At 35.3% G+C, this 12959-nt stretch overlaps 1 protein-coding gene across 1 annotated transcript in view; it reads left to right on the forward strand.

The window, feature by feature from the left end:
* Positions 1-12291, forward strand: part of LOC139152135 (neutrophil cytosol factor 4-like) — a 16575-nt gene extending 4284 nt beyond the window's left edge. Inside the window, exons 3-11 of the mRNA XM_070725229.1 lie at positions 1506-1656; positions 2399-2475; positions 5538-5725; positions 6211-6334; positions 6766-6864; positions 7159-7236; positions 8033-8094; positions 8438-8503; positions 10208-12291. Of these exons, the coding sequence (XP_070581330.1) occupies positions 1506-1656; positions 2399-2475; positions 5538-5725; positions 6211-6334; positions 6766-6864; positions 7159-7236; positions 8033-8094; positions 8438-8503; positions 10208-10415 (1053 nt within the window). The 3' untranslated portion in view covers positions 10416-12291. The remainder of the gene's footprint in view (positions 1-1505; positions 1657-2398; positions 2476-5537; positions 5726-6210; positions 6335-6765; positions 6865-7158; positions 7237-8032; positions 8095-8437; positions 8504-10207) is intronic.
* Positions 12292-12959: the final 668 nt, after the last annotated feature.

Below are 12959 nucleotides of genomic sequence, written 5' to 3' on the forward strand. Positions count from 1 at the left end.
AAACCAATCTTAGATATGCATTTAAAAAAAATGCAATTATGTTCATTTAATACTCTGTATCTTGTGCATAAATTAACAGAAATGAATAAAAACTTTTATTTAAATGAATGTAAGATCAATGATTTACAAACATTTTATGTTTTTTCAACCCTAATATTTGGTAGTCTTTCCTGTAGCCATGTTTTGATCTGCCAAGCCAACCACAATGAGAAGTTTAAGAGACTGCACTAAGCATGTTGTTTACATGTATGGTCTTCTTTAGTCATTCTTTGTAATCTGTAAGATTGTACCGTTGCATAGCCTGAATAAGTTTATTGATATCATATTCTAAAAAGGCACACAAACATATATAGTGTGAAGAATGGATAATATGTGTACACATGATGAGTGGTTGTTTGGTTATTCTGTAGACACTCATTCCATTACAGTGAAATCTATCTGTTCAAGTAACAACACATTTAAAATATAAGCTCAGCAAATGGGAGTATAGCTTCATCATGTATAAAACTCCAAACTAATAAAATTTCTACTTGCTAGAGTTTGAATGAAGAAGTCAGTACCTTTTGCTTATGGTTATAATGAAAATCTAAGTATACATTTCCGAGTTTTGCTTTAAAAAAATGAGAATTTCATTGCTTTCTTTGTAAAATTGAATGTATGGTCAGGTGATTGGTAAAAGTCTGACTTGAGATTACCTTTAGTCAATTCATGTTGATGATAATATAAAAACAACAAAGGATTCCCGGATTCCTCTGTTGGTGTAGTCAGTTGGGAATCATGTTAGTTCATTGGCATTGACCACGCTCATTCACAATGATTAAGAAATTCATCTTGACAGAAATTTCAGTGAAACCATTCCAAGGTGATTCAATCATAGCCTGTCCTATACCATCCAGTTTATCTTTCAGTGTGTTTAGAATACTAGAATTGTCTCACTGTACACCCATTGTATTCAATCAATCTACAAACAATCAGCTGTTTGCTTAAATGTATTGCCTTAAAATTTAGATACATGTATAATAATATAATATTAAGTTTATAACAAACACAGAATTGGGGCCAATTTTCACACAAATGTAATTTACTATATGTGTCATTATGTTCTCAATATATATAATTAATGTCAGGTTGTTCTTTACCAGCCTTCAAAACAGTTGGAATCAATGAAACTTCCATGAAATGACAACTGTCTTCATGGTAGTTTATGTAAAAGCATTCACTGTTCCTTCTATCCTAATGTCTTAGATCTGTCTTCGTTTCTAACGTAGGTGATCGTACCCACTCAATGTCAGAATGCATGTACAGAATACACAATATCTTGCTATTGATGTCTATTGATGACAATCATGGTCTAACTGTGTTGTCCCACTTTCTTATTGCAATATTGTCACTAGTAATTTGAAATCATTAAATTATTTATACTTTATGTGACAGAATTTAGATGTATGCATGATCTACCTACAACTAAAACTTTTATAATAATTTGATCATTTCCTAATATCAAGGTATATTTCATTGAAGTTACCTTGGAAAGCAGGAGATCATATCTAATAGTCAGAAGATACAGTCACTTCAATACTTTGCAAGAAAGATTAGATGACAGGTTTCCTATTGAAGCAGGCCACTCTTCACAAAGAATACTGCCAACTTTACCAGGTATTTAGTATTCTTTCAAATATTGCCACAAGTGTAAATACACAAAATAGATTTCCATAGATTGACTTGGCCAAACCATAATAGAGATGGAGTTTTTATCAATTTTAAAAATGAAACTTAATATAAAAAGTGATGGGTCAAAAGTTCACTGGTGTTTGGACCTTAGTTTTTGTCATGAACAGTCTATTTTCAAGGGACATCTATCAACACAGATAGAAAAACACATGGAGTAAAAGACGACTAACAAACTTTTGATAGACGACTAACAAACTTTTGATAAACCAGTTTCATGAAGAGAATTGTAGTATGAAAAAGTCAAATCTGTGTTATCTGCTGTGTTACTTACTATGCATTAGAGTCAAATATGTGTGTAATGTATTCTCCTGACAGACGCTGCATTTTATGGATACAAGTAAATAGCCAGCTTGTTGATTGAACATGATCACGTTATATCACAAAATGTATCTTCTGAAAAATTTTCAATTGTCAGTGAAGATTTCATTTAATCTTTTGCTTTTATTGGCGTTAATTTTGTATGAATGTTTGCCTCTCATATTTTCATATTCTTTCATATTTCAATTACTTGTCAAACTTTACATGGTTGTTGCAGTGGACAAACCACTTGGCCATATGTCAGTATACTTCAGTTTCAAAAGCCGTCTTTTGTGTTACATACCATCTCCCTTGACGCGTTTTATCTTAATCTCATTCTATCAGCATGGCTTTACTCTTTTCACTCCAGGGAAAATCTATTTGAAAAGAAGTGCTGTGCGAGAGGTAGCAGATCGAAGAGTTCCAGATCTCAACCGATATCTGAAAGTAAGTATTTGCATTCCAACATTGAACATATTGATATTTATCCATAATTCATTCACATAGTACAGCATATAGAACTATATTAGTGTATTCATAATACAATTATATTCTCTTAATCACAGCATACTTTCTCAGTGTAATCCAGAAATACCCAGTATGTCATCTCCTTACTATGTAATAGCTATGACATGATTCGTACCCTCTGATTAGATCATCTACAGATTAAGTTGATCTCAGGATCCAATGACAGGAATGAAAATGATTTAGTCAGTACATATCAAGTGATTTCCAGCAATTATCATGTCGTTTGTTATTACTACAGATCTTATTCATTGTTGAAGGGTCAATAAAATTTGAGAAATTATTGGCCGCAATGTGTGCACTTTGTTAGGAAAAGGTGTCATTAGAATTGTATTAGTGAGACCACCAAAGCAAATTGATGCGATGAGAATAAATAAAGATATGGAGATGATGTGAATTTTATTGTATCATAATGTAGTCTTGTACCTTTTCATCACTTAATACCCCAAAATCAATGCATGTCAAATGACTGATAGATACTTGGGAAAACCTTAAGGCACACCCCAAAATTGTTTTCTTAGGTAGGATATACAACACTTTTAAGTATGCTAACCCTAAAACTAACCCTAACTTTAATTCTAAAACCCTCCAAAAGTTGTATTTGACGTGCTTCTTCCAAGGAAAGTCTGTGATAGTGTGATAATAGTTATAATGATGGTAGTAGCTTCCATAAATTGAAATTGGTGTCACTATTTTTGCCAAGATGTACCAGCTTTTTCCAAGTAATGTTGTTAAGGACAAGATATTGGTAATTACTATTAATGTATCCTGTATCACCAGTGTGCGAAATTAACGTCGGTCCGACGGTCCGAGACCGACAGATTTCTCGTCGGGCCGAAAGTTTTTAGCAACATGTCGGTCCTTATGACCGACTGAAATTTGGAATAAATGATGAAAATTTCTCCGTCAAGACCTGTAACACATGCAGATGATGACTGACTCTGAATCATGTGATTCAGACTTGAATGCCATGCACCTATCAATGTTTTCCACCGTTGGAGTGCGGGGCAACAGGGGATATTGATCGCACTTCGAGTCCTGGTAGTGGGGAATTCGATCTCTATGGTACGCCAGACGTGGAGGGGGGTGGGGGTTGACAATGTCGCAACATAGTAATTTTTGTCTTGCGACTTTTTGCATTTACGAAGAGTCTAATCCCTCCGATCGACGCGCATAGCACGGTGCAGCTGATGACATTCAGATCAGTATGAATTATGTCCGTGCATGTAGATTCTAGCAATGGAATGAATTGATTTTGGTGCAATAATGCGATACAATATTATAACCGTCTAGTGAATGTAACCTTGGTAATGTTAGCATATCTGTGTCATATGATAACAAAATCCAGTATAACTTCACTAGTTCCACACTTTAAGTGTTCGGAATTTACATGTACACAAATGTACATAATACAGCCCTTCATTTTATCAAACTGACTCCGTTTTCTTTGCTTTGATTTTCCATTGAAGCGTTCAAAACATAAACGGTTCATAGAAGAGTTTAAGACAAAAACCTACTACGAGTAAAGTGCTGTTGACTAAACACATTTGGTTTTGAACATGGAGGTATTGTTTTTACCTCTATGGTTTAGAACTACGCCTGATACAAGGACCAGATGTTACACGACAGCCCAATTGTGCTACTTGCAGTCGCCAATCAAGTTCACGTTTCGCTGCGTTTGTTTGTTGACCGTAAGAACATCTTGCTTGCTCGTTCGTCTTTAACCAAAGTTCACTGTTACCACGATATATCAACGCGATAATAAGTATACATTTTATAAAACAGAGCGACCTTATCATAACAGTTTTGTCGAGTTGCACGATCCGTCGTGTATACTCTCTGAGGCCGAGAGTAGGGCTTCAAATTGTTTCGATGTATACCGGTACCGTTTTACGACAGGCATGCAAAACTCACCGTCATCCTGGGCTGTAGGCCTAAATGTCACAAAAAATACGTCTTTTAAGATTTTACGGTGTCGATTGTTTTCAGCAGTATCGAGTGTCTGTCAAACTTTTCAGAGTTATTTTAATAACTTTAAGCTTTCAAAGGGCGATGAGACCCAGCAATCGCTCAGGCAAAACTTTTCGATCAGAAAATATACATTCATTTCCGCGAGTGGCGTTTGCCATTCATGTTGTCTGCAATATTTCTATAACCGAGAAAAAGTTACGATACTTGTCCTTTTAATTAAAAGTATAACTTCACCTATTTCTTCATGAATGCAACAGAGGCCACATTTAAGCATATTTACTTTTTGAAAAATGTTGAAAGTAATCCATACGTCATATCAAAATACATACCAAGTATTTTCTCCCTTCTGTTTAAAAAAGACGTAGAAATCAATGTTTGCATAAAAAAAATATTCATACACTTATGACTGTTTTCAAGGTACTACGTTATTCACTCACTCTTCTACCACTCGCGTTGGCTAATTTCAGAAGTGATTTTCAGCTCGCCAACCATTTTCAAATCACAATATCACATGCCCTGGTGTAGTGTACATTTGTACACAGCAATGTAGAGAACACCATTCCCCATAGTAAGTCATGAGAGACAAATTTTATCGCTTTCATCAGCCACATGTAGCCAGTGCATGAGCCTGTATTCCCCGGCCCCTGGGTGTTTGACATCATTTTATAGTCCGAGAGTGGGGATTTTACATGGCTAGAAAAAATGTCAAATTCTCCTGTTAGTCCCATAGTCCCCCTCCCCCTGTAGTGGGAAACATTGATAAATGTGTGCGCATGACAATGAGGAACATTCAGAAGCCTAGTATTGGTGGAGAAGTTGGTTGTCGTTAACAACTGTTTTTATTGAGGACCGGCAGTTTTCTGTAAGGACCTGAAGCTTTGGCTTGGTGCAGGCCCTTATGACCTGAAGCTATTTTCTCTTAATTCGCACACTGTGTATCACAGGTTTATGAAACTAAGAACATAGTCATTGCTGTATTAAGATTGATATATGGTGTTTTCTGTTCTATACAGAAACTAATAAAGCTAGAGTCACGTATATCACAACATGATATTGTGCTAGATTTCCTAACTCCAACTTCTGGAGACATAGATACACCAATCATTAAAGCTCCCAATGGCAGAGTGCAGTATGTCACTGCTGCAGAAAAAGCAAAATGGCTGGCACAACAAGAACAGCAAGAAAATAAACCCAAAACACCGTAAGTAACAATTTCAATTCAAACACTGTGTAGTCCTAGATTCTTAACAGGTCAATGTGTCTAAACATTTCTGGTCACTGTGTCTGTACATTTCTGGTCATTGTGTCTAAACATTTCAATGTGTCTGTACATTTCTGGTCATTTCTGTTGTATTGACTTTCACAGTGATGTTCATAAGACAGTTAACTGCTTGTGACTCAAGTTGATGTTGCAGTTACAGACCATGAGGAAAAAAAATCTTTTTGCAATTTTTTCATTCATCAGCCTTTATCATCAGAAAATGAGATTTAATATCATGTAAAGAAGTCATCATATAAACATAGTAATTTGGCAAATTACTCAGAAGTTATAATAATAATATATTTTTACAAGTAGGGGAACATGACAAAGCTAAGGAGATAACAGAAGGCTGGACAATAGTTTACACACAACGAAAGAAAACTCCAGACTCAGACTTTAATACATACTGATTCTTTATTTTACAGTATTGTTAACAGACCACAATCATCATTCAGCAGTTTTAGTGGTGGTGTTAGAGAAGACCCAGCTCCCCAACCTACAGCTCCTACAAATGTCCCTACAAACACAGTCACTGGACCAAAAGCTCTTGTAGGCACCTCAATGTCTTTTTCTATTTCATGGATCTACTTTATTTTGAAAGTTAACTAAATTACAAGGAAAAGATATTCAGTTGTCAAACTTTTGATAAGAAATTTTACATGAATTTTATGTATTGTTATTATGTATTATGCATTAATCTATTTTTAAAGATTGTGAATATGAAATATCATTAGAGATACATATAAAGGTGAACTGTTATCAACTTTTAATCAAAAGACTGACTGTATGACAGGTATTGAATCAAGTTTGTTTTGATAATTACATGATAATAGCACCTCAAAATGTTGTTTAATCTATTTATACCTCTGTATTTCTCTGAGGTGCGCCATAAGGTGGTCTGTCATATTTTTGTGTGGTATCAATGCCCATACCTTCAGTGTCAAAAGTTTGAGAAATTTTACTCTTATCACATTATACAGGCCATGCATGACTTTAATGCTTCATCAGCCACTGAATTGAGTTTTAAGAAAGGTGATGTCATTCCAATTACCAAAAGAATTGATGCTAATTGGCTTGAGGTAAGAGTGCTAGTGTGTACAAATAATTACTGCTGAGTAAATTTCAACCTTTTGACCAAACTAAAGCAAGGATATATGCAGATCACAGTGTGAGGTAGAGTACCGGGGATAACTGTTTATAGATTGGTAACAATATTCACAAATCATTGTTATTTCAGATATTCAAACCCTTGTACCAAGGCTTTGTGATTGTCTTTTATTAGTTTAATTGCACCTTCCTGTTTTGAACATGCTCCCATTCATGTCACATGAAATATTGAGAGACAGTATGTTTTTATGTTCTTTACTGTACAGGGTTCTATTAATGGCAAGGTAGGTCTTGTACCTCAGCCGTTTGTGAAGATAGAAGATGATGTTGATGTTGGATGGGAAGTAAGTTAACATGTATAAACATCAGTAGTTTAGATAATTTTCTACAGTCCTCCAACAGTTTTAAGTTGTACTAGCTAAATAAAAATAAACCAGCTTGTTTCTGTATGCTGATGTCAATATTTGTGAAAGTTTTGTCATTTTATATACTTCTCTGGAAATAATGATAAAGAAGTCACATTGCTTTATAGGAAGTTTAATTATTCTCATGTTAACATTTTTAATTTAAAACTTAAATTGATGAACAGGTGCAAGGCTTAATAACGTATTAAAATGATATTCATCAATAATGCACGTTGAAATCATGAACTGATTATGTCTACAAATTTCAAAAGTCTTGTGTCAGTCGCAGTTTTGGAGTATTTTTCCCTCCTTTACTCTTAAAGGGCTGGGAGCTTTAACTTGATGATTTTTTTTTCACTTTTTGTTTTGTATGTCAATTGCAAGTTCTTATTCTATTCCACAAAGCGTGTTGAAACATTGCCTATTCAGCTTATCAACACAGCGTCTGTACATATAAAATATACTGTTATTGTTTACATTTGAATTCTAGTCCGGACCAAGAATAACAATACTGTCTTTACATGTACAGGCAGAGTTGACAAGCTGCCACCATTACTGTATATCTATCTCAACATACTTTTGGAAGCAGAACATAGAACTGTAGTTGACATTTAAAAACAAATACAATGAAAAAATCATCACAGTTGTGGCTGCTGGCCCTTGAAAGATAAAAGGCAGTGTTTGCACATTTATACAGAATAGTAATGACACTAAAAGAGTGAATGGTTTATTGCAGGATGAGTGGGAAGATGATACACCAACCATGGTAATAAGATGTCATTATGAAGGATCTATAAGGTATGCACAGTATTCATAACAAGTTTGTCAGTCCATAACCTTCATGTTATTTTTATGTCATTAATGAAAGATTTACCATGGTTTATCGTTGACATACATGCCTGTCTGAGAAAAATCTACTTTTTTTCAGGGAGGGAAAATTCTCAACAACAAAAAAATAGATAAATACAGTGGTTTAAACAGTTTGATTCAAGGCTGTCAGGATTTACCACTTTGACTATCCAAATTTCAATACCATGCCATCCCTAATATAAGCATCATAATATTAATGATGACATGTACATTGCATTTGATAACAGAGGCATTGTGTCCAGTAATTCCCTTTTTGTGTTTCCAATTTCAGAGACATAGATGTTGATGCCAAAGTAGCTGAAAAGCCAACTTACAATGAACTTCTTGAAGTTATCAAGTAAGTTTTACAAGCCACTAGACATTGCTCATACATTGAATGGAGAATATTAACAACACCCTATCTATGCCACAAGCGCTCGAACCGTGATCTGTGAAAATGGAAATCAATAAATTGATCACAAAAACTTATGTAGTGTCTCCTGTCTATCTATGTGACTACCCATCTAGTAGAGCGAGAGTGAACTTGAAGCATGACCAAGGTTGTGTTTACATCAGACGCAAACGTTCACCTTTCCTGTTGTGCTTTGCCAATGGGGTCACCATCACTGAGTCTACTGTAGTGCAATGTATGTAAATAAGCGTATGCAGTGTACGACAATGAAATCTGCTTAAAGGCGGAGCCTCCCTTTAAAAGGGCGTGAAGCTATGGCGGCGTTCATTGTGTAAGTGGACACCAAACAGGCAACACGCGGGCACACGCTCCAGAAAATGCCACTTTTTAGTTTTTCCGGCCGCAAAAATGCAGACAGACTGCCAAGAGGTCAGCGCGAAGCTGCTGCCGATCGAACTCTGTGGTTATATTCAAATTCTAACACGACTGGAAGACAATTTTTTAGGAAATTCGAGCGTTGGTGGTGGGGAATCAATGACCGTTGGCGATTTGAACCGACCGTCAATCAAACGCTTGTATAAACTCTGTTTGCAGGATTGGCAAAAGGTGCCAAAAGGTTGAGATCAGTTTGTGTAATTAATGTTATAGAAATCAAACATCGTACTGGCAAAGTGTTTGACTGGGAGGAGAACTCCACTAATGCGAGAACCTGGGATTGAAAATTGCGGCTTTAACAGATATCTGCAAATGAAAACTAATAAAGAACTTAACAACGACGACCAGGAAATGTCACCTGGCTTGATTACTGTCAAATCTCCCTAAATACAAATATAGCATACGGCCGTTTCACCTCTGTCTATGTATATATAAAAAGGTGTGAAGGACCTGGCAACAAAATTGACCTTTCCTTCATCTGCAAATTTGTTTCCAAGGTAAATTTCTCCGTAAAACTGCAAAATTTAACTCCAAAATCATACTCTCTCTATCGATCGATAAATCTATTTTATGAGACTTACAGGTAATTCTTCTTAATACCACTGTACAACCTAAATTTGCCAAAATATCTTTGATAAACAAATGTAAGATTGCCAAAAATGCAGTTGTGGATAATTCACCTGTGACCTGAGGAGCAGACACACTAATCCTGGCTGGTGATTGGCCAACACGTCTCATATGATGACTATGTTGATGTCATGGCCTGTCATCTGACAGGTCATAGTCATCATGTGAGACATTTCAGTTTCAGTTTAACTGTTTCCTGGAGCATGTATATACTGTGATATAGTCTGTGAACTGTTTCCTGGAGCATGTATAAACTGTGATATAGTCTGTGAACTGTTTCCTGGAGCATGTATAAACTGTGATATAGTCTGTTAACTGTGATATAGTCTGTGAACTGTTTCCTGGAGCATGTGTAAACTGTGATATAGTCTGTGAACTGTTTCCTGGAGCACATGTAAACTGTGATATAGTCTGTGAACTGTTTCCTGGAGCACATGTAAACTGTGATATAGTCTGTGACCATAAATGACATAATGACGGCCATTGACTATCTAATCAAGTATAGACAATTCAGATACAATTTAGAGACTACCAAATCCAGAGACAATCCAGGCATCTCTCCTTACATTGTTTTCAATTTATCAACAGGAATGAACTCAGTGTTCAAGACATCGCACTAAACTATCAGGACATAGAAGGAGATCTAATCCGAATAAAAGATCAAAGTGACATTGAATTACTTCTTGAAGAAGCTGCCAAATTTCCTCAGTTAGCCATGTCTGGCTATGTATCATGGGAGTTACGGATCACCAAACTTGGAGATTACTCTATGTATCATGTAGAACCATACAAGTGATAGGCATCTCATTTGTAGAAACAGTACCACATCTCTCGAGCTAACTGTACAGAAAAACACTGAAAGGACGAAGTCTTTTAAACATTTTGGTCATATAGCAAGTTACTTGTCTTTTTCTTTAAACAGTACATGTATGTACTTTGGTTTACCCGTAATTCAATCTGGTTTGTACATTTTTATAATGTTTGATGAAGTCAGGCAATTCTCTTTGTGTGCAGAAATTGTAATTAGTTCCATTAATCTTGGGAAGTGAAGATTTTAGCTTGCTGTTGTTTTCATTACATATTTGAAATGAGAAGAAAGGACAGCATTTTTCGAAATTTCCAAGTTTTGTAAACAGCCACCCAGAATAGTTTTATAAGAGAATGTATGGAAACTTGTTGCACTTGTTTTCACCAATACCAGTAAACGTATGTTAGTTGTTTAGCATTAAGGCTCAAAAGGAAGTTCACACTTCTCACAATAAATAATCACCAAGTTGATCATTTCCAATATTTATATAGTGCAATATTAATACCTCTACATCCTGTAAGCAATGATTTTTATCATTGAATAATTTCCATTGCTATCAGTATTTTGTGAAATTACTTAACAAGTTATTGTCGGATGATAATTTTCAATTACCACTGTACAAATTTTGGATATGTAGGAGAAATTTGTAGATATCGATAAGGAGACTTGTGGATAATTTTATAGTACTTTGACCTCCACAGTTGGCCACGTATAATAGTTTGTCATGAGATCATCATAATGTCATACAAGTTGTTGGATGTATGATATACCTTGTTATTATTATTACTTGGATGGTACTGCTGTACTCTGATTATTGAAAATTCAGTTTAAAACAGGAACAACATGATAGCTCGTCATAGTTAAAAATATATCAAAGAAAAGCTCTGCTGTTCAGAATGAAAATGCCATGTAGAATAGAGTTGAAACACACCTGACATTAGCATTAGAAGATTAGTTTAGACTGAAAGAGTCTGTGGTATGTGGGTTCTCCACTGACCCTACATTAGGTATTCATACACAGCTGAATCTTTCTGTGTAAAGCTCAGTTTGCATGTACTGAATATTTCAAACATTTAAAATATTCATATTAATACAGATTGATAGTATAGCTTTTAGCAAATCAAGTTGTCCATTAAGGTATTCAACTGACAAAGTTGCTACTCAGTCTGGTAAAATTGCCATTATACTTATTTGCCTTGACCAGCAAGAACAAATGTACTTGTATGATACAGAATGTCTGCAGGACTAACAAATTAGACTTCAGGACAAGTATTAAACTAGACAGTAGGACTAGCAAACTAGACAGTAGGACTAGCAAACTAGACAGTAGGACTAGCAAACTAGACAGTGGGACTAGCAAACTAGACAGTAGGACTAGCAAACTAGACAGTAGGACTAGTAAACTAGGCTGCAGGATTAGAAAATTAGACAACAGAACCTACAAACTAGACTGCAAGGCTTTTTGGCTGATCATGATCCTGGGATCAGTATGAATTTGTTTCTGACCACAGTCCTTGCATCACCAGTCTTGAGGAGGTCGAATAATTTGGGATGTTTGACACTTTTGTCTTACAATTGTCCAGCTGTCTAGAATTCATATTTGTAGTATATGCAAACACAAGGCACTATTGCAGTGGCACAAAGTGTGACTCAGAATCAAAACAACAAAGCTTGGCTTTGGAAATTAATAAACTGATGGGAAGTTTATACCTGATGATGCCATCTTCATTTCCAGTGTATTCTATTGGCCTGTAAAGATGTTATGTTTCAATGGCATCTTGCTGCTACACTCAAGGCCTACATATTTACATGTAATTAAAAGCAAACTTACAGTAGGGTATTCTGGTCATTAAAATTACTCTCAGTGAACCAAATACTAAACAATGCTGGTAAACAAAATTGGCACCCATAAAATTCTTATTTGGACATGACAACCATAGTCATCAATTTTCTCAGAATATGTCATTTCTCTACCAGGAGCACTATTTATATTCTGGAAAAAAAATCGGTTCGATGATGAACTGTGTTTTTGACCGAAAATTGATATAACAACAAAATGATCAATGACTCCTCATGTGTACAGGGCTTGGGACTTAGAAATGTACTGAGTTTAACTATGTTGATCATGAAATGGACTGAAAAAAGTTTCCATTTCTTTCACTTGCATTAATTTGCCTGCCATTGTCAAAAAGGCATTAGTGGCAATTGGAGTTTAAAAATGTTTGGTTTATTATATAATGGAAGATAACAAAATAACAAAGAACACTTCTACCCATGTGATAATAAATTGAATGACAAAGCAAGAATGGTAATGATATAGAAAGAGTTTCAAAACTTTCAATGTAGACTGTACATGTGAACAAGCAACCACCATGCATATTGCTTTCTTTAATAGTACAATCTATGTACAGTAGGCGTAGTTCACACCTTTGACTATGGCCATGTCCACAGCACTAGTTGAAGGACTGTAAACAGACTACTGTTTCAATCATGTATATAGACTGACAGTTCATTTTGTTCAGATTGTCTTTT

This window comes from Ptychodera flava, chromosome 15, assembly GCF_041260155.1.
Source record: "Ptychodera flava strain L36383 chromosome 15, AS_Pfla_20210202, whole genome shotgun sequence".
Lineage (NCBI taxonomy): Eukaryota > Metazoa > Hemichordata > Enteropneusta > Ptychoderidae > Ptychodera > Ptychodera flava.